The sequence below is a fragment of the Lithobates pipiens genome, unplaced genomic scaffold (assembly GCF_037356315.1).
Source record: "Lithobates pipiens isolate NorthernLeopardFrog02 unplaced genomic scaffold, aLitPip1_a1.2 Scaffold_8, whole genome shotgun sequence".
Lineage (NCBI taxonomy): Eukaryota > Metazoa > Chordata > Amphibia > Anura > Ranidae > Lithobates > Lithobates pipiens.
This window is the reverse complement of record NW_027507903.1, coordinates 48,713,030-48,735,723: the sequence shown is the minus strand read 5'-3', so window position 1 is coordinate 48,735,723 and position 22,694 is coordinate 48,713,030. Positions and strand designations below refer to the sequence as shown.

General features: G+C 42.8%; 1 protein-coding gene across 2 annotated transcripts in view; it reads left to right on the top strand.

The window, feature by feature from the left end:
- Positions 1-22,694, top strand: part of FURIN (furin, paired basic amino acid cleaving enzyme) — a 391,128-nt gene that overhangs the window by 45,183 nt on the left and 323,251 nt on the right. For both annotated transcript variants that reach the window (XM_077472137.1, XM_077472136.1), the window contains exon 2: positions 13,779-14,166. In XM_077472137.1, the coding sequence (XP_077328263.1) occupies positions 13,996-14,166 (171 nt within the window). In that variant the 5' untranslated portion in view covers positions 13,779-13,995. The remainder of the gene's footprint in view (positions 1-13,778; positions 14,167-22,694) is intronic.

Here is a 22,694-nt window from a genome sequence, read left to right as displayed (position 1 = left end):
GAGGCCTTCAGTGTCCTCGCATACTGTGCATTGTACATGATGTGGAATACACCAACAACTGGGGGAATGGCTTTGGGGGACCAGTTGCACAGCATGGAAGAATAAGGTAAGATGACTATGCATCAGCGCACAAAGTAAAGTCCATAAAGACATGTATGAGCAAGTTTGGGGTGGAGAAACTTGACTGGCTTGTGGACAGCCTACCTAGAAAAGTTGAAGCTGTTATAGCTGCAAAGGGTGGACCAACGCAACATTGAACCCTACGGACTAAGACTGGGAAGCAATTAAAGTTCGTGTGTAAAGGCAGGTGTCCCACTTTTGACACACATAATATATAATGATAATAATAATTATTATATGTTTGACTATTCTTTCAGAAGCGCATTTGTGAGGTCAGGCACTGGACGAGAAGGCCTGGCTTGCAGTCTCCACACTCTAATTCACCCCAAAGGTGTTCTTATGGGTTGGGGTCAGGACCAGCCAGTCAAGTTCCTCCACCCCAAACTTGCTCAACCATGTCTTTGTGGACCTTGCTTTGTGCACTGGTGCGCAGTCGTGTTGGAACAGGAAGGGGCCATCCCCAAACAGTTCCCACAAAGTTGGGAGCATGAAATTGTCCAAAATGTCTTGGTATGCTGACGTCTTAAGAGTTTTTTCTTCACTGGCACTAAGGGGCCAAGCCCAACCCCTGAAAAACAACCCCACACCATACCCCCCCCCCCCCCACCAATTGATTTGGATCAGTGCACTGAGTCTTAGATGGGGGAAGAAGAGAAGCCGGAGGTCTCGTAACCGGCCATAAAATATATACAATAAGGTATTTACAGGTATGCTTTTATAAAGCCATTAGACAGTGTAGGATGGATTAATGGAACAGAAGGGCTGGCAGTAATATTTATTTATTTACCTTTTACTGCCAGCTATTAATAGCGGCAGGAGGGTGGAGGGGCGGAGACGGCTCGCACACACAGGATCTGACAGGCAGGGAGGGAGGGGATGAGAGGAGAGCAGCGGGATGACTGAGTTATCTAAACTGACCACACCGTAATCGGGAATCGGCAGCCCTGATTACGGTGGTCAGCAAACACAAGGGGACACGGGAACAGGCAGGATCAGCCAGGATTTTTTTTTTTTTACAGCACTTTGTGTGTGTGTGTGTGTGTGTGTGTGTGTATGTATGTATGTATGTATGTATGTGTGTGTATGTATATATGTATGTATATATATATATATATATATATATATATATATATATATATATATATATATATATATATATATATATATATATATATATATATATATATATATATATATATATATATATATATATATATACACATAGCTTATAGTTTTTGGTATTTTCACAAATTTAATGCTCTGCTTTTTAATAATTTGACTTGCTGCCTTGAACCTTTTTATTCACCATAGAGCAGCACTCAGACTGGGAGAGGAAGGTGCAGGAATGGGAGTTGATAAAGTATTTTACATGCCAATGTTCTGATAAGTAAAAGCTGATCGGTTCATGTAGTTATTGGGTTTTTCCATTAGTAATGCCTTCTTCTAAAAGAAAGCAAGCTGGTTTTAATTAAGTGGGCCTCTTGAGTCATTTTGAGGAACCTATACATAACCCTATTGGTTATGTGATCCAATTCCATTTTTAAAATGAAAGGTAATCGATTTGTGCTTGCTGGTTTTTCTTCTCCTTGTGTGTTTTATTTATTTATTTTTGAGAAGTTAGTTTAAGCTGATTATTACTTTAATAACTGCTAAGGGGTTAAGTGCTTCCAGACCACAGCATGTCAATACCTGCACAAAGCAGAGACAGACTGGCTGCGGTCAGTGCAGTGTAGGAAGACTGCTTCCCGCACTTGTAGTGACCTCATTCCACATGTCTACTGAAAGAGCCGAGCAAATTATAGAGGGGATCTAAACCCTTCCCTGTGGTCACTGGGGCACAGTTTTGCTTCTCCAAAGTGTGATGAGGGCTTTATCGGGTCAGCTCCTTGTAGAGTAGCAGTGCTGGTATCTCAGATACTTGTTAGGTTGCCATATCACAGTACGTTCTGCTCCAAGTGCTGTTGTCACATGTATATGCTTGGGACCGCTCTCACTTTTTTTTTTTTTTTTTTCTAATGGGACTTGTTTCAGAGAAGTGTAACTCATTGCCGCAGCTTGGCTGTCAAATGACAGGTCTCCGTAGTCTTCTAGAAACAAGAACGTATCACGGGAGTTTACGGTGCGTATAGCAAAGAAAATCGCTGATCAGTGCTTTAAAATATGATTTATGACAGCTGGGAGTCCCTCTATTGAAATGCTTTAAAGCCGCCTTCTTTTTTTTTTTTTTTTTTGTTTGTTGTGGTGTTTAGAGGGATTAGATCAACTGTCAGGTCTTTATAGCTATACTATACTATATACTTCTATATTGCGGTTAGGCCGGCCATACACGTTCAGTTCAGCAGGAACTGGCCCTAGATTCAAACCATTAATGGGCAAGTTGAATGTACCAAGTTAATTGATCGCTCAACTTGGGTACGGCCCCCATCACCTTAGAGTTGCACCTAGCGGCCCAGTCTTTTCCTACCTGTAAGGCACCTGGAGAGGATGGCCTCCCCATGGAGGTGTATACCCAATTTGATGAACAAATATTACCAGAACTGTTGAAGGTAAACTTCCAGATTAACACGCACCTACGATTTATTAACACGCACCTACGATTATACCATATAATATATGAGGTCAAACCTTAGGAGTTTCAATTTGTATGCAATTAGGCAGTCCCTTGCACTACATGATTTTGGTAAACTTGAAGGAAAAAAAATCAGCAGGAAATCTGATAGTGTGTATGGGGAAAAAAGTGCGTATAATGCCCCATAGGCCTCTTTCACACGGGGCGGATCAGTAATGATCCGCCCCATGAAGATCCGCTCGCTCAGCGGGGATCGCTCCGTTGTCCCCGCTGAGCTGGCTGCGGACAGGGCGGTCTCCGCACACTGTGCGGGGACCGCCCTGTCAGCTCTCCGCTCTCCTCCTATGGGGATCGGACGAGCACGGACCGTCTGTCCGTGTTCGTCCGATCCGCTCTGCAGACGGATAGAAAAATAGGATTTTCCTCCGTCTGCAGAATCGGACTGTTGCGGAGGCGGACGAAATCGGGTGTCTGCGGATGCTCATCCGCAGACACCCGCTATCCCATAGGGATGAATGTATGTCCGTATTTCATCCGCAAACGGATGGATGAAATACGGACATATCGTCCGCATGTGTGAAAGGGGCCATACACACTATCAGATTTCCTGCTGATTTTTTTTCCTTCAAGTTTACCAAAATCATTTAGACCCCTTTCACACTGGGGCATTTTTCAAGCGCTTTAGCGTTAAAAAAGCGCCTGTAAAGCGCTTGAAAGAAGCCTCATCTGTAGTCCCAATGTGAAATGTCAGCGCCCGAAAAATGCTCGTAAAGCCAAAGGGATCTTGGTGTGAAAGCACTCGAGCTTTTACATTGGGATTGCAGTTGCAGCTTCTTTCAGGCGCTTTTTTTAACGCTAAAGCGCATGAAAAACGCCCCAGTGTGAAAGGGGTCTTAGTGCAAGGGACTGCCTAATTGCATACAAATTGAAACTCCTAAGGTTTGACCTCATATATTATATGGTTTTGGTAAATCTGAGGGAAAAACTCAGTGTGTATGGGGAGATATATATATATATATATATATATATAAATACATTTTATTCTCTCTGTGCACTGATATTTTACAGCCTAAGTTTATGACCTCATGCACAGCTCTCACTCACTCTCATGAGAGTGAGAGCTGTGCCATGAATGGAGGGGGGGGGGAGTCGTATGCGGGCCAATGAGAGCTGCAGAGCTGTAGGTGCCTGTGTAAATTCAGGAATTGAAAAGGCAGCAGCTTAAGCTGCCCACAGTTAAAATGGTTGCAGCCAGATTCAGTGGAGGAAGATTTCTGCAGCATATTGCATCTAGTACAGGATCTCAGTATATATAAAATATGCAAAGTGGTTGGAGGGAAGCTTCAGAATGGTAAAGATGGTTTTTATTCACAAATTATGTGAGCAGACTGCAGTTCCTCAATAATAATAATAAAATCACAGCAGATGTTTTGTAAAAGCCAATCACACCACAAGTTTCCAAACGCCTCCAGGTTGCTATATTGCATTGAACCTTGCAGAAAATTGCAGCTGCAGATTGAAAAGCAAAAGACATTTTTTTTTTTTATAACCTTAAATTACAACATGGCTTCTATTGTATATGCTCTATTTTATCAGCTATATATTTTACTATTTTTTTCAAGGAAAGTTTGAATCTCCTTTTAATTAGGGGAAGAACTTTTCACTGTTGCTCTTCTTATTCATAGGCAATTTACTGGTCTAAGCCAGTGTTGCTGTACGATAAACATATTTTGGCTGTGTACTGCATTTCAGATCTGTAATTAGCCGTTTGGCTGGAGTGCCACTTAACTAAATTGTCAGGGTGGAGGATCTGAAAGCATTGGTTTGATAATGGCCTGAATGAAGTGTGTTTTCTGTGTAGAATAAATCTAGAGACCTGGCGTACCTTTTACGTAATCTCGGTGAAAAGTCTAGTGGGGAATGGCCGCAGCAATCAAATGCAATCTTCTCATTGTATGACAACAACCAGAACTTTTGACAGTTGAAAGTGCTAATTGAGATGTTTCCTAACTTTTCGTATGAAGAAGCCAGTTGCACTTTAGCTTTAATAAAAACAGAGAAGAGGAATGTACATGCTGCTAACACCTGTCAAGCAAATTGTGAAGGGACTGTGGTGGGTCCCAGCGCTCTGATGACGAGCTGGAAGACAGGCAGAGGTCCCATGATGCTTCATTTTTGGTGAAATAGCTGCCAGTCTGCCTAGCTAGAGCCTATTATTTAAAGACCTTCTGCAAATGTACAAGTTGATGGTGATGATAAAGATGTATTTTAATGCAGTTAGTCTTGCAGCAGTGAGCAGATTATTGTGAGAACATGAAAGCTTTTATTCTTGTAGTATGAGCTTGTTATTTGTATGTATATTACAGGGTTTTCGTGTCAGTGTTGCATGTAACTGCCATCCACACTGCACTGATCTTATTGTCAGCTACATGGCTTTAATGTCTATTTATTATATTACCATGGCTTCATTTAGTTTGTCAAAAGCAAAGAGGAAATAAAAGTCACATGCCTCAATTAAACCTCAGGAATTTTTTTTAACGGGTTACTTTGAACAAGAAAATTGCCTTGTTTAATGAGCACCTGGACATCGTGTTTTTGCATTTTTATGGCACAAAACGAGAAAATTCAAACGTAAGCATATTTTATAAAGCTGCATAATCTACAGTATGGTAGGGAACCTTGGCTCTCCAGCTATTTTGAAACTACAAGTCCCATGAGACCTTGCAAGACCCTAACAATCACAGGCATGACTCCTAGAGGCAGAGGCATGATGGGATTTGTAGTTTCAAAACAGCTGGAGAGCCGAGGTTCCCTAGGGTTGCTTGGTAGGGGTGGCTGACCTTCTATCTCAGTGATTCTCAATCCTGTCCTCAAGTACCCCCACAGACCAAGTTTTGGGAATTTCTCTTAGATAAAATAGCTGTCCAAAATACCAAGCCATTGACTCTCTGATTTAACCACATCAATACTGGGCACTTTCGCGCCCTCCCAGACCAATTTTCAGCTTTCAGCGCGCTTGCGCTTTCAATGACAATTGCGCGGTTATGCTATGCTGTACCCAGTGGCGGAACTACCACCATAGCGACCCGTGCGGTCGCTATGGGGCCCGCAGCTGAGAAGGGCCCGGTGAGCGGGCGGCGGGTGAGCCGCCGAGCTGCCTATCCGCTCAGCTCTCGTACAGTCACACTGACTGTACGAGCGGGCGGAGGCGGCGGCGGCGGCGGCGGGGGGGGGCGTGGCGGGGAAGCTGCCAGCGGGGAGGCTTGGTGGGTGGCCAATCAGCGAGTGGCGGGGCAGAGAGATGACATCTTCTCTCACCGCCCAGCGCCCGCCCTGCGAACTGCCAGCTCCACCCTCACTCACTGTGCTGGCAGCAGAGAGATTACATCATCTCTCTGCTGCCTGAATCTCTCTGCCAGCTCCACCCTCACTCACTGTGCTGGCAGCAGAGAGATTACATCATCTCTCTGCTGCCTGAATCTCTCTGCCAGCTCCACCCTCACTCACTGTGCTGGCAGCAGAGAGATTACATCATCTCTCTGCTGCCTGAATCTCTCTGCTGCCTGACTCAGACGTGACAATCCCATTCCCCACCTTAAAAGGAAAGTGACAATCCACAACTTGTGGTAGGTGATGTGGCAAGTGGACAATCTGCAATGGGTGGCAGGTGACGTGGCAAGTGGACAATCTGCAACTTGTGGCAGGTGACGTGGCAAATGGACAATCCGCAACAGGTGGCAGGTGACGTGGCAAGTGAACAATACGCAATGGGTGGCAGGTGACGTGGCAAGTGAACAATACGCAATGGGTGGCAGGTGACGTGGCAAGTGGACAATCCGCAACTTGTGGCAGGTGACGTGGCAAGTGGACAATACGCAATGGGTGGCAGGTGACGTGGCAAGTGAACAATACGCAATGGGTGGCAGGTGACGTGGCAAGTGAACAATACGCAATGGGTGGCAGGTGACGTGGCAAGTGGACAATCCGCAACTTGTGGCAGGTGACGTGGCAAGTGGACAATACGCAATGGGTGGCAGGTGACGTGGCAAGTGGACAATCCACAATGGGTGGCAGGTGATGTGGCAAGTAGACAATCCGCAACTTGTGGCAGGTGACGTGGCAAGTGGACAATCCGCAATGTGTGGCAGGTGACGTGGCAAATGGACAATCCACAATGGGTGGCAGGTGACGTGGCAAGTGGACAATCCACAACGTGTGGCAGGTGACGTGGCAAACAGACAATCCGCAACGGGTGGCAGGTGACGTGGCAAGTGGACAATTTGCAATGTGTGGCAGGTGACGTGGCAAGTGGACAATCTGCACCTGGTGGCAGGTGACACACTCGGGGCTTCCACTGATTCTGCATTATGGTGAGTTGAACTATAACAATGTAATAATAGAAATAATGTGTTTCAATCATCCTTACACCATAACACAAATGGTGCCGTGACAATTGAAGCGCCAACATCAGCCATTGCCCCAATAAATTGCCCCCCCAAAAAAGTATTTTTTATCAGTGCCCCTCCCGAGACTAGACTCTGGATCCGCCCCTGGGTGGGGGGGGGGGGGGCCCATACAACATTTTGCTATGGGGCCCTGTGATTTCTAGTTACGCCCCTGGCTGTACCCAACTTAAATTTTTATCATTTTGTTTGCAAAAATAGAGTTTTCTTTTGGTCGGATTTATTCACGACTCCTTTTATTTATTTATTTTTGAGATATAAGCGAAAAAAGAGCAGAAATTTTGAAAAAACCCCAATATTTTCTGTTTTAAAAGAAATCCAATAATATCGAATGTTGTAATAAATTTAAGCCAAAATGTATTCTGCTACATGTTTTTGGTAAAAAACAATTCCATTAAGTGTATAATAAAATTGGTTCGTGTGATCACGGACGTATGTGTGCAGATAATCATTGGGACATATGTGGCAGACAAGTGGTGTTTTGTTTGTGTTTTTTTTTTATTTGGGGACATGTGTGTTTTACATTGTGTGGTGACACTATGTTGGTGATCAGTGAGTAAAAAGCTCATACTCGCTGATCACCAGCCAGCTGCAGTGATCTGCTCTCCTCACCGACAACTTCTGTGTGAGGAGAGAAGGGGCGATTGCTTAACAACTGGCTCTGTGTTTACATCACATGACTGCTGTGATTGGACATGGCCGTCATGTGATCAGGAGGGCCAATTGCAGAGCCCCATTGTTGATCGGAGATGCGCTGTGTCCGGGTGATACAAGCGCATTGAGATCGCGTCGTTGCGTGGGCCTGATTGTCCCCTCCTTCTGAGGGACGTTCCTTAACATCCACTCAGGAGACGGCGCCCACCTGACCGTTTATATGCACTGGCCGGTTGGGAAGTAGTTAAAGCACCTGTGCAAGGTAAAGGAAAATCTGCAAACATGGTGTGTTGGGGCTACTTGAGTATAGGGTTGAGAACCACTGTTCTATCTGATAGAGCTAGGATAGTTCAGGGTCCAGCAGCCCATGGTTCAGAGCCAGTGGGATGACACCAATGATCTGTTTAGCCGTCTTTTAATGGAGGCGTTCTTTTGACTAACCACCATTGTGTAAGGGGCATTCTTCCCACTGACTTTTGGTGAATTGGTTTTAACGGGGGATTCCCGAGACCTAAAATTTTATTTGAAGAGCCCCTCTGGTGTAAGAAAGTTGCAAGAGGCTTGTTACAGATGTCAAGTTCTACTAGCAAGTATTCTATCTTAAAGTGAACCTGTCATTAGGCATTTGAATGCAATAATGGGCACAGTAGGGTATTGACAGTTTTTATTTTTATTTTTTTTTTTTTTTTTTTTTTCTTAGTCTGGCACAGATCCTGTTGTGTACAGTCGGTGCTCAATGTCGCTTGGTCAACCAGTCTGGGGGATAGAATGATCAACATTGTTGGATATTTTTTCCTCTGAGATAAGTGTGTGGGTAGAACATGTCCTCTTTTTTACTTTTGAACAAGAGAACCAGAAGAAATTGGGATGAAACTTTTTTTGGTCTTAATGTCATGACCAAGCTGTCTAATCACCAAGTGGTGATTAGATGGTTGAGACAAACAACGTAAAGCTGAACGAGAAAGTTCTTCTTTTACTTTCCTACACTGGTCCAACTTGGTTAAATCTAATTCTTTAAATCTTGCATTCACTGGGGACCTTCTCAGTAGTAGCCTGTGCTACATACAGTGAGTGGTCTCTTCCAAGTGATGCTCAAGCAACTTTGTCTATATACGGAACACATGGCAGTTGCTCACTCAACACCTCCACATTTCAGAGAATATCTTGTAGGTTTTTTTTTTTTTTTTTTTTTTTTTTTTTTAAGAATACAAGACATTCTCTCATTGGACTAGTTGGGGAGGAGGGCTCAATGATAACTACTAGTCCATCTAATGTTAACCTTTCCACAGGTTGGCCATGCTACTGTCCATGTGTGTTTACATTGCACCTTCATAGATCTAATGGAGAGGAGTAGTTGTAGCCACAAAAAGACAGGAAAAGTTGTTTTTTTTTTTTTTTTTTACTGGCAAAATCTGCCGGTGAGAAGAAGCCGCCTAATGCAGTGGTCATCAACCCTGTCCTCAGGGCCCACTAACAGGCCAGGTTTTATGTATTACCTTGTGGGGGGGGGGGGGGGGAGACTAAAATAGTGCAATCACTGAGCAGCAAATGATATCACCTGTGATGTATTTCAGTTATATTGCAAACCTGGCCTGTTAGTGGGCCCTGAGGACAGGGTTGATGACCACTGGCCTAATGTATCTACCACATATAATAAGAATTTGTAAGCTACAGTGTAACTTTTTTTTTTTTTTTTTGGTTTCGATACACTTTTAGACTAGATTGTCTCAACCAGGGTTTCTCCAGACGTTTCTAGGGGATCTTTGAACAATGAGCAATTTCTGCCTCTCATATAAGTTCCCACTGACGCCATTTTATCTTTTTCACTATCTGTAGAGGAGTAATGCTTCCCAATGACCACAAGTGTAAGGAGCATTCTTCCCACTGACCATCACACTAATGTATCATGAGTTGTAGATATAGTAATTTTTAGCAGATGTTCTCTGAGACCAGAAAGTTTAGGGTGAGGATTGAAGCCTGGATGGAGTGTTGGGGGGTGAGGAGAAGAGGATGGAGTCAGTTTAGTAGGTATTTGCACACTACTGGACGAGTGATTTTAGTGGAATTCTCCCCCTTTATTTTATATTTAACCATCTTGCTGATGTCAATGTGGTTGGTGGGGGAAGCATAATTTTAATAGGAAAAGCAAAATTACGGATTCTAAGCAGTACACCAGCAGAGTTGGTACAATTGTCAGCTTACACTAAAATAGCAAAATAAGTGGGCCAGCTCTATAAGCTTTTTTAATTGGAAGAAGGCCTACCGCTGTGCAGAAGCAGGTTACTTTTTTTTTTTTTTTTATTGTCCTTCTTAATGTTCCGAACTGATAAGTTACATTTTTATATGCATAAAGCTCTACTGACAGAGAAAAACCACGGAGAGTCTATTACAGGCTTACGATAAACAACTGCACATGTGGAGTTCAATTTATTTCCACAGAAAAAGTGAGGTGAAGGCCTGAAAGTTTTTATTAATTATTATTTTTTTTAATTTTTTTTTTAAACCTCCTGTAATAAAACAGACCCACAAAGTGTCAAGCTATTTCAAAACACAGAGGCTGCCAGACAAATTATTGGCAGCATAATCAGTCGGCAATGCCTGCTACATTTTAATGTTCTTGGCTGTTAATTATTTCATATTTGAGGATCTAGTGCCGCTTGAAACTTTCTGAGTAGAATTTAAATTACAGATGGCAAACCTAGAGCCCTGAAAACTCTCGCTATACAAGGGCAGGCTGAGACTTGTAGTGCCTCTGCTACAAGCAAATTGTGGGATCGCAACACCACTTTAGGGCTCGTTCACACCCATAATGCAACAATACGTCTCAGAATCCGTATTTTACTGAACGTTACTGCAGTGCATGTAATGCGCTGTATATGTGTTGCCATTTTGACATTGGACACATACAGTGCATTGCTTAGATGTGCATGCAATGCACGTTGCGGTGTCTTGAATTGCCAAAAAAAAGACAGGTGTATTTTTGTTTTTTTTTGTTTAATTTTTTGTTTTTGCTGTTGTGTTTTTTTGTTGTTTGTGTTTTTTTGTTTGTGTTTTTTTTGTTGTGTTTTGGAGTTTTTGTTTTTTTACTATTTATTAATTTTTTGTGCATCAAATAAGAGCTTTTTGATGAGCCTCACCAATAACTCTAGCTTCACATTGGGGCGATTTGGCATGAATCGCATGACAAGTTGCAGCCTATTGAAGGCAATGACACTGTACTAATCAGTACAACACTGATTTTTGCAGCGCTGCACCAATTTGCAAAAGTAGTTCCTGCACTGCTTTTGCATATATATATATATATATATATATATATATATATATATATATATATATATATATATATATATATATATATATTATATTTATATTTATATTTATATTTATTTTATTTTTGGCGACTTCATTAGACATCTGTGCATGAAGCCACACAAATGTCTATCAAGTAGCACCTGAAATGGCGCTGACCTTGCTACTTTGAAATCACGCTACTTCAAGTGAAATAGCATCAATGTGAACCAGGGACTGAAATTATTTTGTTCGATCTGTTTGCTGAGTGCAAAAAAACTGTAGTTGTTCTGTGGTCCAAATCAAGGATCCTATGGTGAAAACATTTCTCATCCAGAGATGCAATACAGTGGGGTTGAGTTACTAAAACTGGAGAGTGCAAAATCTGATGCAGCTGTTCAGAGAAACCAATCGGCTTCCAATGTTTTCTTTTGTCAAAGCTTAACTAGTTGTGGACCTAAGTTGTATGGCAGGTTGGCACGACGGCGCAAAACACCATCATTGTATGTCAGCTCTTTAAAAAGGCTGTTGCCTGTGCCGTGTCCCCAGAGCCAATGTCCACTGGCCATCTGCGCTCGCTCCTCACAGAGACAGAACAGGGATCTGTCAATGTAAACGGACAGATCCCCGTTCTGTCAGGGAAGTAGAGAGGGCTCTGCTGGTCATAGTGATCAGGGACAACTTTCTTACTACTCCCTGTCAGTCCCATCCCCCCACAGTTAGAAACGCCTCCCTAGGACACATTTAACCCCTTGATCAACCCGTAGTATTAACTCCTTCCATACCAGTGACATTTATACAGAAATAGGTGACTATTTTTAGCTCTGATCGCTGTATAAATGTCAATAGTGCCAAAAGTGTCAAGTGTCTGCCGCAATGTTGCAGTCCCACTAAAAATTGCAGATCACCGCCATTAGTAGTAAAAAAATAAAAATAAAATAAAAATGCCATAAATCTAGCCCCTATTTTGTGGACACTATATAACTTTTGTGCAAACCACTCAATCTACGCTTATTGTGATATTTTTGGTAAAAAAAAAGTAGAATACATATTGACCTAAACTGATGACGAAATTATTTATTTTTTTATTCATTTTTTTTTTTTTTCAATGTTGGGATATTTATTATAGCATATAGTTTTCAGAATACAATAGTGCCGAGGGAGGGGTGCAAGGTGATTGGGGGGGGGGGGGTTCCCCAGCAACCACCGGTTTTCCTGAAACCCGTGGTTGCTGTGGAAAATAAAAATGCTTAAAGGGATTGTAAAGTAAAAAAATAAAAATAAAAATAAAAAATAAACATTTTATACCTTACCTCCACTGTGCAGCTCGTTTTGCCCGGAGTGGCCCCGAACCTGCTCTTCTGGGGTCCCTCGGCAGCTGTCTCTGCTTCCTCCCGCAGGTACTTCTCACGTTCATGCGAGCTCCCTCGCATGGTGAGAAGCATCTGCGGGCGCGCTCCCGTGATACAGCCGCCGGCTATAGCCGCTCGCTGTATCACACGGCCCCGCCCCCCGGCGCGCTGCGTCATTGGATGTGATTGACAGAAGCACGAGCCAATGGCTGCGCTGCTTTCAATCCATCCACTCCAGCCAATCAGCGGGCAGGCTAAGCGGTGAAGAGGATGGCGGGGCGAGCGCGGGACTTTCGAGGGGTCAGGTAAGTAAAACGGGGGGACTGGGGGCACCAGCAGTGTGAGATGTTTTTTTTCACCTTAATGCATTAAGGTGAAAAAACATTTTACCTTTACAACCCCTTTAATGGTATGGCCTGCTTTACTCAATGCCGTGCCTGCCTTATTTTGTTGTCCCTTGAAGATAATCTCAGATGACCCACCTATGCCAAGAGATAAAAATGTAAATGTGTTTGGTTTCAAAGGCTTGTAAAGTCACGGTTGCAAAATAAGAGACAATTGATATTTAACGTGAGCAGCACAGTGGCTTCGTGGTTAGGGCATATGTCTGGAGTTCTTTGTTTGAACGTCAACCTAGCTGCATGGAGTTTGCCTGTTCTTACGTGTAGGTTTTCTTTGGGTACACCTTCTTCTTCTCGCACTCCCAAAGACGTTCTGTAGGGTTAATTTGCTCCTATCTATTGAGATTGAGAGATTTGTAAGCTCATTCGGAGCAGGGAATGTGTATGAATAGTATGTTCAGCTTAAATGGATAGAACAATAATAGTAATAATAAAATGTATTGCTGTTGATAATATTTATTATCATTATTGTAAAGTGATAATAGTATTATAATTATGATCGTAATAATTATTATTTATTATTGATGATCTCAATATTATCATTGTTGATGATACAATATTTAGTAATAATAAATTTTTAATGGTAATAATAATTATTATTTCATAATATTCATATTGTTATTGGTCTTGTTACCATTATTATTATGATCAAAGTTTTTGGTGCCTTCCATGAACAAATTTGGTCAGAAAGGGGATGTTTTAAAAAGAAGAAAATAAATGCTCTGGAGGTTGTTTGCAATAGAACGTTGAACAAACTGTTCAATCCTTTTCCAGGAAAAGACGTTTTGAACTTTGTTACAATGTCAAGATTTTTATTACGGACCCTCTTTGCACCTTCTTGAAGTAGGGGGCCCTTTTTTGGATGATATTTGTACATTTACAAGTACATGACCTAAAACCAATGTTCTCTCTTTTCTCTCCCTGGATACAGAATCGTATCTGGACCCAATCTTCCTGGCTACAGTCTTCCGCCTCATTAGGAGGATTATTTTTACTTCTACGGAGCAATTGCACATTGATTTAAGACCCCATGATCCCCAGGACTCAGCGAAGTTCCTGCCCAGAGGAAGCAGAGTGCGGCGTCAGGCATCTGATGTGACTTGATTTGAGGACTGCGTTCCATTCTCCTGGGAGCACGAAGCTTTGTCATGGAGCTGAGGCCCGCTGTGCTGTTTCTGGTTTGGACTTGCTTATCAATATTGTTCACAGAATTGACTGGACACAAAATATATACAAATACCTGGGCAGTCCGAATACCGGGTGGTCCTGCAGTTGCTGATGGAATATGTAACAAACATGGCTTCATTAACCATGGGCAGGTGAGTGACTGTTGGCATAACTATGAAAAACCTACAACTGAAAACATAATGTAAAAAGAGAAGTGTCAGAGTTGTGGTCAGGGAAGGTACTAAAAAATATTCGGTGTTTACAGCCCAACTTAGGAAAGGATGGACGGGCGGTCAAAATCTAGCCATGCTGTGGGGGCTTAACTGCAAGGGTTAAATCCCTGTTATGTCTGGGGGGGGGGGTGGGGGAAGATGGGACAAGAGTCAGCATTGCTTGCCCTAACCCCGACTCCAGTGTTCTCCTTGGCCTTGAAGTTCCAGCCAGTAGGTGGTCCCTCTGTTTCATCACGTACTATGCAGCATGCGCACATGTGCGCGGCTTGGGATGGAGGCTGCAGCATCCCAACCGCACTACTGGATGGCATAAGGTAAGTATTTCTACCTATTCCAACACACCAGGACCTAAGGAGGATTTCAACCTTAGAGTATGGTTGTATAAAGGGGGAAGGGGAGTATTCCCATTTATTTATTTATATAGTAAGGTTGAATAAAGACACAAGTCCATCCAGTTCAACCTGATTGAGTGTCTACAATTATCCCTATCCCTGCACATTGCACAATCACATCGGTCCCTACCCTCAAGGAGCCCACAAGCCAAGGTCTCCATTCATATACTAGGGCCAATTTTGGACAGAAGCCAATTGACCTACCTGCCTTTGGAGTGTGGGAGGAAATCGGAGTACCCGGAGGAAACCCATGCAAGCACAGGGAGAACATGCAAACTCCAGGCAGGTAGTGTCATGGTTGAGGGATATACATATACATACACACAGAATTGGCCTTTAAAGCTTATCCCTGTTGGAATTTACATGTGATTATTGCCGGTGGCTTTCCCCGCACCCAGAAGAACACACTGGCTTTGCCAGGAGTGATCCCATCAACACTATACCCCCACTGGATAATACTAGCATATTGATCATATAGAGTAACATGAGCACTTGATTATTTTGAATTGTTTTTACAGTGTTATTAGTTTGTGTGTGTGTGTGTGTGTGTGTGTGTGTGTGTGTGTATATTTTTATGTTTTTTTACATGTGTCTCTGGGTTTATATAAATAGACTAAGATACAGGCTTACATGGTTTAGCGCAGAGTACGGTAATATGTATTGGTTTTTCTTTTGCATGAATTTATGTTCAACGCATGCAGCTTAATAGTGGTGTATAATGGGCATAGGGGGAAATTGAGGCTCGCAGGATTTTGTTTTCTTTTTACCCCATCAACAATCACTGTGTTTATGGGGGAATAAAGTTTTTTTTATTTATTTTTTTGTACCTGCGGTTGTAGAAAAGGAAATCGTCCCTATGGCTGGCTTTAGTTTTGATTGTAATTACACTTTTGAGACTTGCCTCTTTGCTGTTTGTACATTTAGCTTGTGGGAGATTAGATTCAAGGGCTGCAGTAACTATTCGTGTATCAGAATTTCACTGTACATGACACCCAGCTGTCCTACACCCCAATCTTACAGCTGCTATAGTACTTGGTATGAAGGAGGTGGGTGAAGGGTAAAGTTCAGTGGTGGGGGGGTTAGTACCCGACCACCCCACTATTCATTTTGCTTCATATTGATTGCTGGAAAATGACCGATGCAATATTTAGTTCACCTCTAAGTAAAGTTTGCTTGTTGCTGGCTGTTGCAGGTCTGGGTTGTATTTTTTTTTGTCTACATTTTTTTTTTTTTTTTTTTTGTGGTGCAAGCGGTAAATGTTTTTTATACAAGTAGATCCTGTTTAACCTGGTAGCGAAAAAATACATGAGTCAGTTTATTTATAAATGTGTATAGTGTTGCTGTGCATATTCTTCTTGCCCTTTTTTTTTCTTATGCATTTTGTATTGCTAACCAGAAAAGCTGTGCTCTGAACGAAGAGAAAATCAAAGATTCAACAGAGCACATGCTACATTTTTATGGAACGGCAAGAATTGCCATTGCCAGCTATTGTATTCTGACAGCAGGCACCTGCGGCTGTCAGGATAACCGAGCAGTCGGCCAATAAGCTCCAATCCACCAACTTCTTTCAGTTTTTGGCTCCTTCGGTTTCTCAGTTGACATTTTTCGAGCTGGTTGGTGTCCACTGGGCCACCCATAGCTTAAGTTTGGTCTGATTCCTGCAGAATTTGAGCCATGTGAGGCAAGCTTTAGTTTTAGAAAAACCTCGAATGGTAATTAGGATCTCCTTCCTTCTTTTTTTTTTTTTTTCATACATTTTTTAAATGTTATGTGTGCTTCATCTGTATCCTCTTTTTTTGTACAGTCTGTATAGCTTTGTAAAATGAATGCTGGTTTTTGTGTCTCTCTTTAGAGCCGTTTTGTTTTGTGCGTTCCTTTCTTTTGCTTTATTTCTTCAATGCGATATAGTTGGTTTAATTTTCCATTCAGCTTAATGGTATTTCCTGCTGTGCTTGTTCATTTTAAATGGGAAGCATCTTGAATTTGCCTATTTGTTGATTTTATCAGTCCAATTGACTTTTAAAGGACAAACTGATATAAACTGCAGCTTGCCGCCAAATATTTTATTTGCGCACAGACAGACAGACGCGTGTACAAACTTGGCGTTGACTATTCCACTCAAGTCACTTTGGGCTCTTTAGTGAGCAGCCGGGTAATAATAGATTTTGCCTTACATGAGTTGGGCTAGATTTGTACTATTTGGTCAGTCACCCATCTTAAGGATCTAGACTAGAGCAAAGATTCTAGGTTTGGCCCAGATTACTAGGAAACTTCCCTATAAAGAGACAGCCAGCATTATTGACTGAAATCCAGGAGTTCCCAGCCCTCCGGATGTGCGTTTAAAAAAAGAGAGAGAAAAAAAAAAGGTTGGTTTCTGTCTGATGTCACATGACCATATTTGGACAAAGTTATTGACCACGTGGCCATATTGGGCCAAAGATGTCAGCCGCATTCCCAGCCTCCTCCCTGGAACAGTAAGTCCTTTGCTGGTAGCTCAACAACCTTGAACAGCTCCCCTGGGTACTCCCTAGCATCTTTCATCATATCTTGACTGCCCACCTCTCCCCTTATGCAAAGATGAAGCTTCCCAGCTCTGCCCAACACCCTTCACCTGCCAACATGGCTCCCCACACCTTGCTGATCCCTGTTCAATTTTGGCTAGCATACTAACTCCTAAAGTATGTAGACCTCAAAAGTTGATACACACTCAATGTGTTGATTTCAGGCCCTGGATTCCTGCAGTCAATCCCTTCGTCCTGCTGGGGGGAGACCTATTTCTGGAGAGCTCGGGGACGTTCTAACCCGGGAGTTCCTGCAGTGGGTCTCCTCAGTGGGATCAATCACTGGGAACATGGGACTGAAACGGTATGATCTGTGTAAGCTTTGGAGATGCACTATATTGCCAAAAGTATTGGGACACATGCCTTAACATGCACATGAACTTTAATGGCGTCTTAGTCCGTAGGGTTCAGTATTGAGTCGGCCCACCCTTTGCAGCTATAACGGCTTCAACTCTTCTGGCAAGGCTGCCCACAATGTTTAGGAGTGTCTGGGAATGTTTGACCATTCTTCCAGAAGCGTATTTGTACAGGGTCAGGCACTGATGTTGGGCGAGAAGACCTGTCTCCGCTCTGAAAGGTGTTCTATCATTTTGAGGTCAGGACTTTGTGCAGGTCAGTCAATTTTCTCCACCCCAAACTCGCTCATCCATGTCTTTATGGACCTTGCTTCTGGCAATTGAAGCTGCACAAATAATTGTTAAAAGATTTTAACACCATCATAGGAGGCTCTTTTCGACAGGAGATGCCATTTAATGGGCACAATTGAAAGCTATGCGAAGAGTAGAGGAACACCGTAGCTGTCAGATTGTGGCTCGCTGTTGCAGGGTGGCTTGTGGATGTGTTGAAGGACAGGTTTTGTCTCTGTTGCAACCCGCTCTTAGTTTGATAACCTAATGATCAGGTGTTGTAAATCTTTAACCACTTGCCGATCAGCTGCCGCAGTTGTACTGCGGCAACGTGGCTCGGCTGCACGAATCGCTATTATGTTAAGTCGCTCCCTCTGGTGGCCACTAGGGGCGGTCTTAATGGCTGCTGGGCTCTCACGAATGTTTGTTTGTTTGTAACACAGCAAGAACCGGGATCTGTGTGTTTACACACAGATCCCAGTTCTCTGTCGGGAGAAGTGACAGATCGTCTGTTCATACAAAGTATGAACAGTGATCTGTCATCTCCCCTAGTCAGTCCCCTCCCCCCTTCAGTTAGAACACACACTAGGGAACACAACCTCTTGGTCGCCCCCTAGTGTTAACCCTTACACTGCTAATGACATTTTTACAGTAATCAATGCATTTTTATAGCATTTATTGTTGTATTAATGCCAGTGGTCCCAAAAGTGTATCAAAATTGTCCGAGGTGTCCGCCATAATGTTGCAGTCATGATAAAAATCGCAGATCGCCGATATTACCAAAAATATCTAGAAGAATACATATCTGCCTAAACTGAGGAAACAAATTGTTTAATTATATTTTTTGGGGATATTTTATAGCGCAAAAAAAATAAACCACAGAGGTGATCATATACCATCAAAAGAAAGCTCTGGCGAAAAAAAAAGATGTTTTTTAGTTTGGGTGCAATGTCTCACGACTGCGCAATTGTTAAAGCGACGCAGTGCCGACTCGCAAAAAGTGCTCTGGTGAGGAAGGGGATAAAATCTTCCAGGGCTGAAGTGGTTAAAACAAAGTTCATCACTATCGTGAAAGAATTGTGATCTTTATTGTAAGTGAAAAAAAAAAAATTGTGATTTTCATTTTTTCCAGAATCGTGCAGCTCTACTGGCAATGCAGTAGTTAAATGAATAAGCCATCATTTTGGGGTGGCAGGGTGGTGTCGAGTTGGAGCCACAATGTGGTAATTTATGTTTTGTTAGCGCGTTTGTCTTCAGAGAGCGCGGTTATGAAGTTTGCGTGACTCTGAACACACAGGTGGCTATAAATAAGGCCTTCTGTTCGGCGGCTCTTTGTAGCATAAGCAAATACTTGTGTGCTTGTTGGTTTTATGATGCTGTCATATACAAATCCTGTTCTGAGAATCCATTTCCTTTTCTGAATTGTAGTGCTGAAAAGCCTGTCTTGTTTATAAGGCTTAATAGGACTGTGCTCCAGTAGTATAGGTTACTAATTGCATTTAAAGAAACCTTTCTAAACCTTTTATTACAGAGGAACCTTACAATTTTCAGTTCTTGAGGAACCCCTTCTAAAACCAATCATTGGGTGTCAGATGGGAAAAATCTGCATTGGTAGTCGGTGGGAAAATGGCCGTTTTTTTTTATTTTTTTTTTGATGGTCAGAAAAACAAAGCATTTTTTTTCTCAGAATAGGTGTCACCCCATCTTTCCAAGTCAAACCCCTCCACCCTTCCAAGTCACCCCTTGGTTCCACCCCCTACCTACCTACCCACAGAATACAGAGCCAAGTATAATTTTGTTATGCTAAGCAATTTGTATGGAATTTTGTTACTGATGACAAGTGAAGCTGTATGATGGATGTCCTGCAGCAGCCAGCAACAATAAACCCCCCAGCAACAGTAAGGCCGCGTACACACGCGCGGACTGTTGGCCCAACCTTGTCCGCTGAACAGTGTTTGGGCGGACAGTCCGCTCGTGTGTGGGCTTTCAGCGGACAGTTTCAGCGGACAGTTGGACGGACAAGGTTTTACGGAAATTCCGAAAAACTGTCCGCTGAAACCTTGTTTCAACGAACAGTCCGCCCGTGTGTAGGCTTGTTCGTCAAACTAAGTTCCGCGCATGCTCAGAAAGGATTTTCAAGCCGAAAGTTATAATGCAGTGTATAGGACGTCGTATTTTGCGTCCCGTCGTACGTGCCGTTCACGTCATCGCGCACGGTTTCAGCAAACTGTTCGTTCGTCGTGTGTGGCCATGTCCGTCCATGCTAAGTTTGAGCGGACTGTTCGCTCAAACTGTTGGACGGACAAAGTTGGGCCAACAGTCCGCGCGTGTGTACGCGGCCTTACTCTCCCAGCAACAATAGACCCCCTCCCTCAACAGTAGATCCCTCTCAGCAACAATTGTCCCCACCCCAGCAACTATATAAAAAATTAGAGGGGTTTGTGGGACTTTAAGCCTGGGCTCACACATGTGCAGTGCGAATTGAAGCTCAGGTTTCCCTGCGAAGAAAAAAACTCAGTTGTTCAGCGTTTCATGTCAGTTTTTGATCAGTATCAGCTCAGGATTGCATCAGCATTTTATCCTGTTCACAGCGGAACACCACTGCGAATCATATGCGTGCCCATAGAAGATAATGGGTCTGAATTCGCACCTGAGCTGGACCGCACTGCCTAGAAAACGCACAAGTTTTTTGTGCAATGCGAGTGCGAATGCATTGCAGATATGTGAACCAGCCTCGTTTAAAATGAATGTATTCTGAAATACCCTGCGAATTGGATGTAGTATAAGCTGCATCTAATTTGCATAGGTGTGAATGGGGCCTTAATGAAGTGCATGTATGTATGCACCTCCATCCCTAAATCGGAGGATAACGGAAAGGGTTTGTAGGACTTTAGATGAGGCATAGGACATTCTCCCGTCCCCATCTTTTTCTTGCCATTTGGGTAAAATATTAGATCATATTGGTACTCGGCTTTTTTTTGCCAATATGGCATGCGTCTGCTCCTGAGGAAGTGGAATCCACAAAACGCATCAAGCTCATTGGATACAATCATGTCTTTAACATATAGTCCAACTTTTGACCCTAGTGACGATTTATTGATTTATAATCAGAATTTTGGCCTACAATAACAGTTATTGCAATGGGTTATTATGCAATTTTATTTGTGTGTGTGTGTGTATATATAATAAAATGTATTATAGATCTATCTATCTAGTGTATGCTTTCATGTTATCCTTATGCATGCAGATGAAATCACCAACATTTTGTTATGCATTAAAAAGCTATGTGTCCCACAAACCATTTCCTTTAACATCCATCAACAATAGACCCCCAAAACTAAACAAAAAAATCCCAGGAACAACAATAGTTCCCCCCAGAAGCCAGCAACGACGCACCCTCCAGCACCCCTTGCCATTACATACATTCATTGTTGGAGCTGCGTTTCCCCACATCCCCGTTCAAAAAAATGCCTTGGCCAAATTTTTTTTACTGGTGTCATGCCAATGGCTCTGCCAAGTGGGGTTGGCCCTGGAACTATGCAGGCACCATCAGATAGGTCAGTAGGCCACATCACCCCTAGAAAACTCTGGCGGTGCCCTGGTTCCACAGAACTCTGTCTGAGAAGGGCTGTCAAAGTCTAAACATGGTAAAATGTTGACTTGCCCCCCTTAGGTATTTATTGTGTTAAAGGAACATTTAGCTGTTCTTTGTGCTAAGCTTATGTTCAGGTACAATAAGCTACTTTGCAAATAATACCTATTTATTATGTCTGCTTTTTTTCCCCGTCTGATTTTTAGAGGAGTTATCCCATATCCAGGACTGTGTAAACATTTCTTTGTTTACTGTTCGCCTGTCTGTACACATTAGTGTACCGAGAAGCATCTGATTAGCACTGGACTGAAAACACCAAGGAGGAAATCGGAGATCTCTTTTGGCTGTTCATTCTGCTTTCCACAATTAGATGACTGAAATCACGTGGTGTGGAGAGATCGGAAGAGCTTAGCTGGGCTCATGCAGTGGTTTCAGCTTCTGATCTGTGTCTTCAGTGATTAATAGTTCTCTGTGCAATTTCTGCGGAGTATCATCATTCCTTTCTCCAATACTGAGGATATTGAATCAAACTGATATGTGGAACAGAGGAGCACATACCTACCTTGTTCCTAATGCTGCACCTAGGCTTAGTTCACACTTATGCAGAGTGTTTTGATCTGTTTCTGTAATGCTTTTTGCAGTGTGTTTTGTATTTTTCTACGCCCGTTTTTGACCCGCCTTTCATGCGTTTTTTTTTTTTTTTTTTTTTATGTATTTATTTATTTATTTTTTATTGGGCAGATTAAAAGCCACAAATCATGGCAAAACACACTACAAGCTTTTCTGTAACTTCTCCATTGATGTCTATTGAAGCAAAAAAGCGCCGTTGTGCTTTTAAAGTCCCTGAGCGCTGGTTCACACTGTGATGTGGGGAAACCAGATCCGCTGCGTTTCCCCACATTGCACTGCTTAGCCATCGCACATCGTCCATACAATTTGCTGCAGGTATCAGCCCTGGTTCACACTGTTGTGATGTGGGAAATGCAAAAGATTCGCCAAGTTTTCCGCACAGTGTGCTGCTTGGCAGTCGCACGGCATCCATGAGCTCTGCTGTGGGTGTCAATGTTAGATTAATCAACACCCCAAAATGGATAAAAAACGCAGTACGAGATGTCCCCAGGATGGCTCAATAATCTTGAGGTCAGGAGACTGAGATGGCCACTCCAGAACCTTCATTTTATTTTTCTGTAGCCAATGACAGGTCGACTTGGCCTTGTGTTTTGGATCATTGTCATGTTGGAATGTCCAAGTACGTCCCATGCGCAGCTTCCTGGCT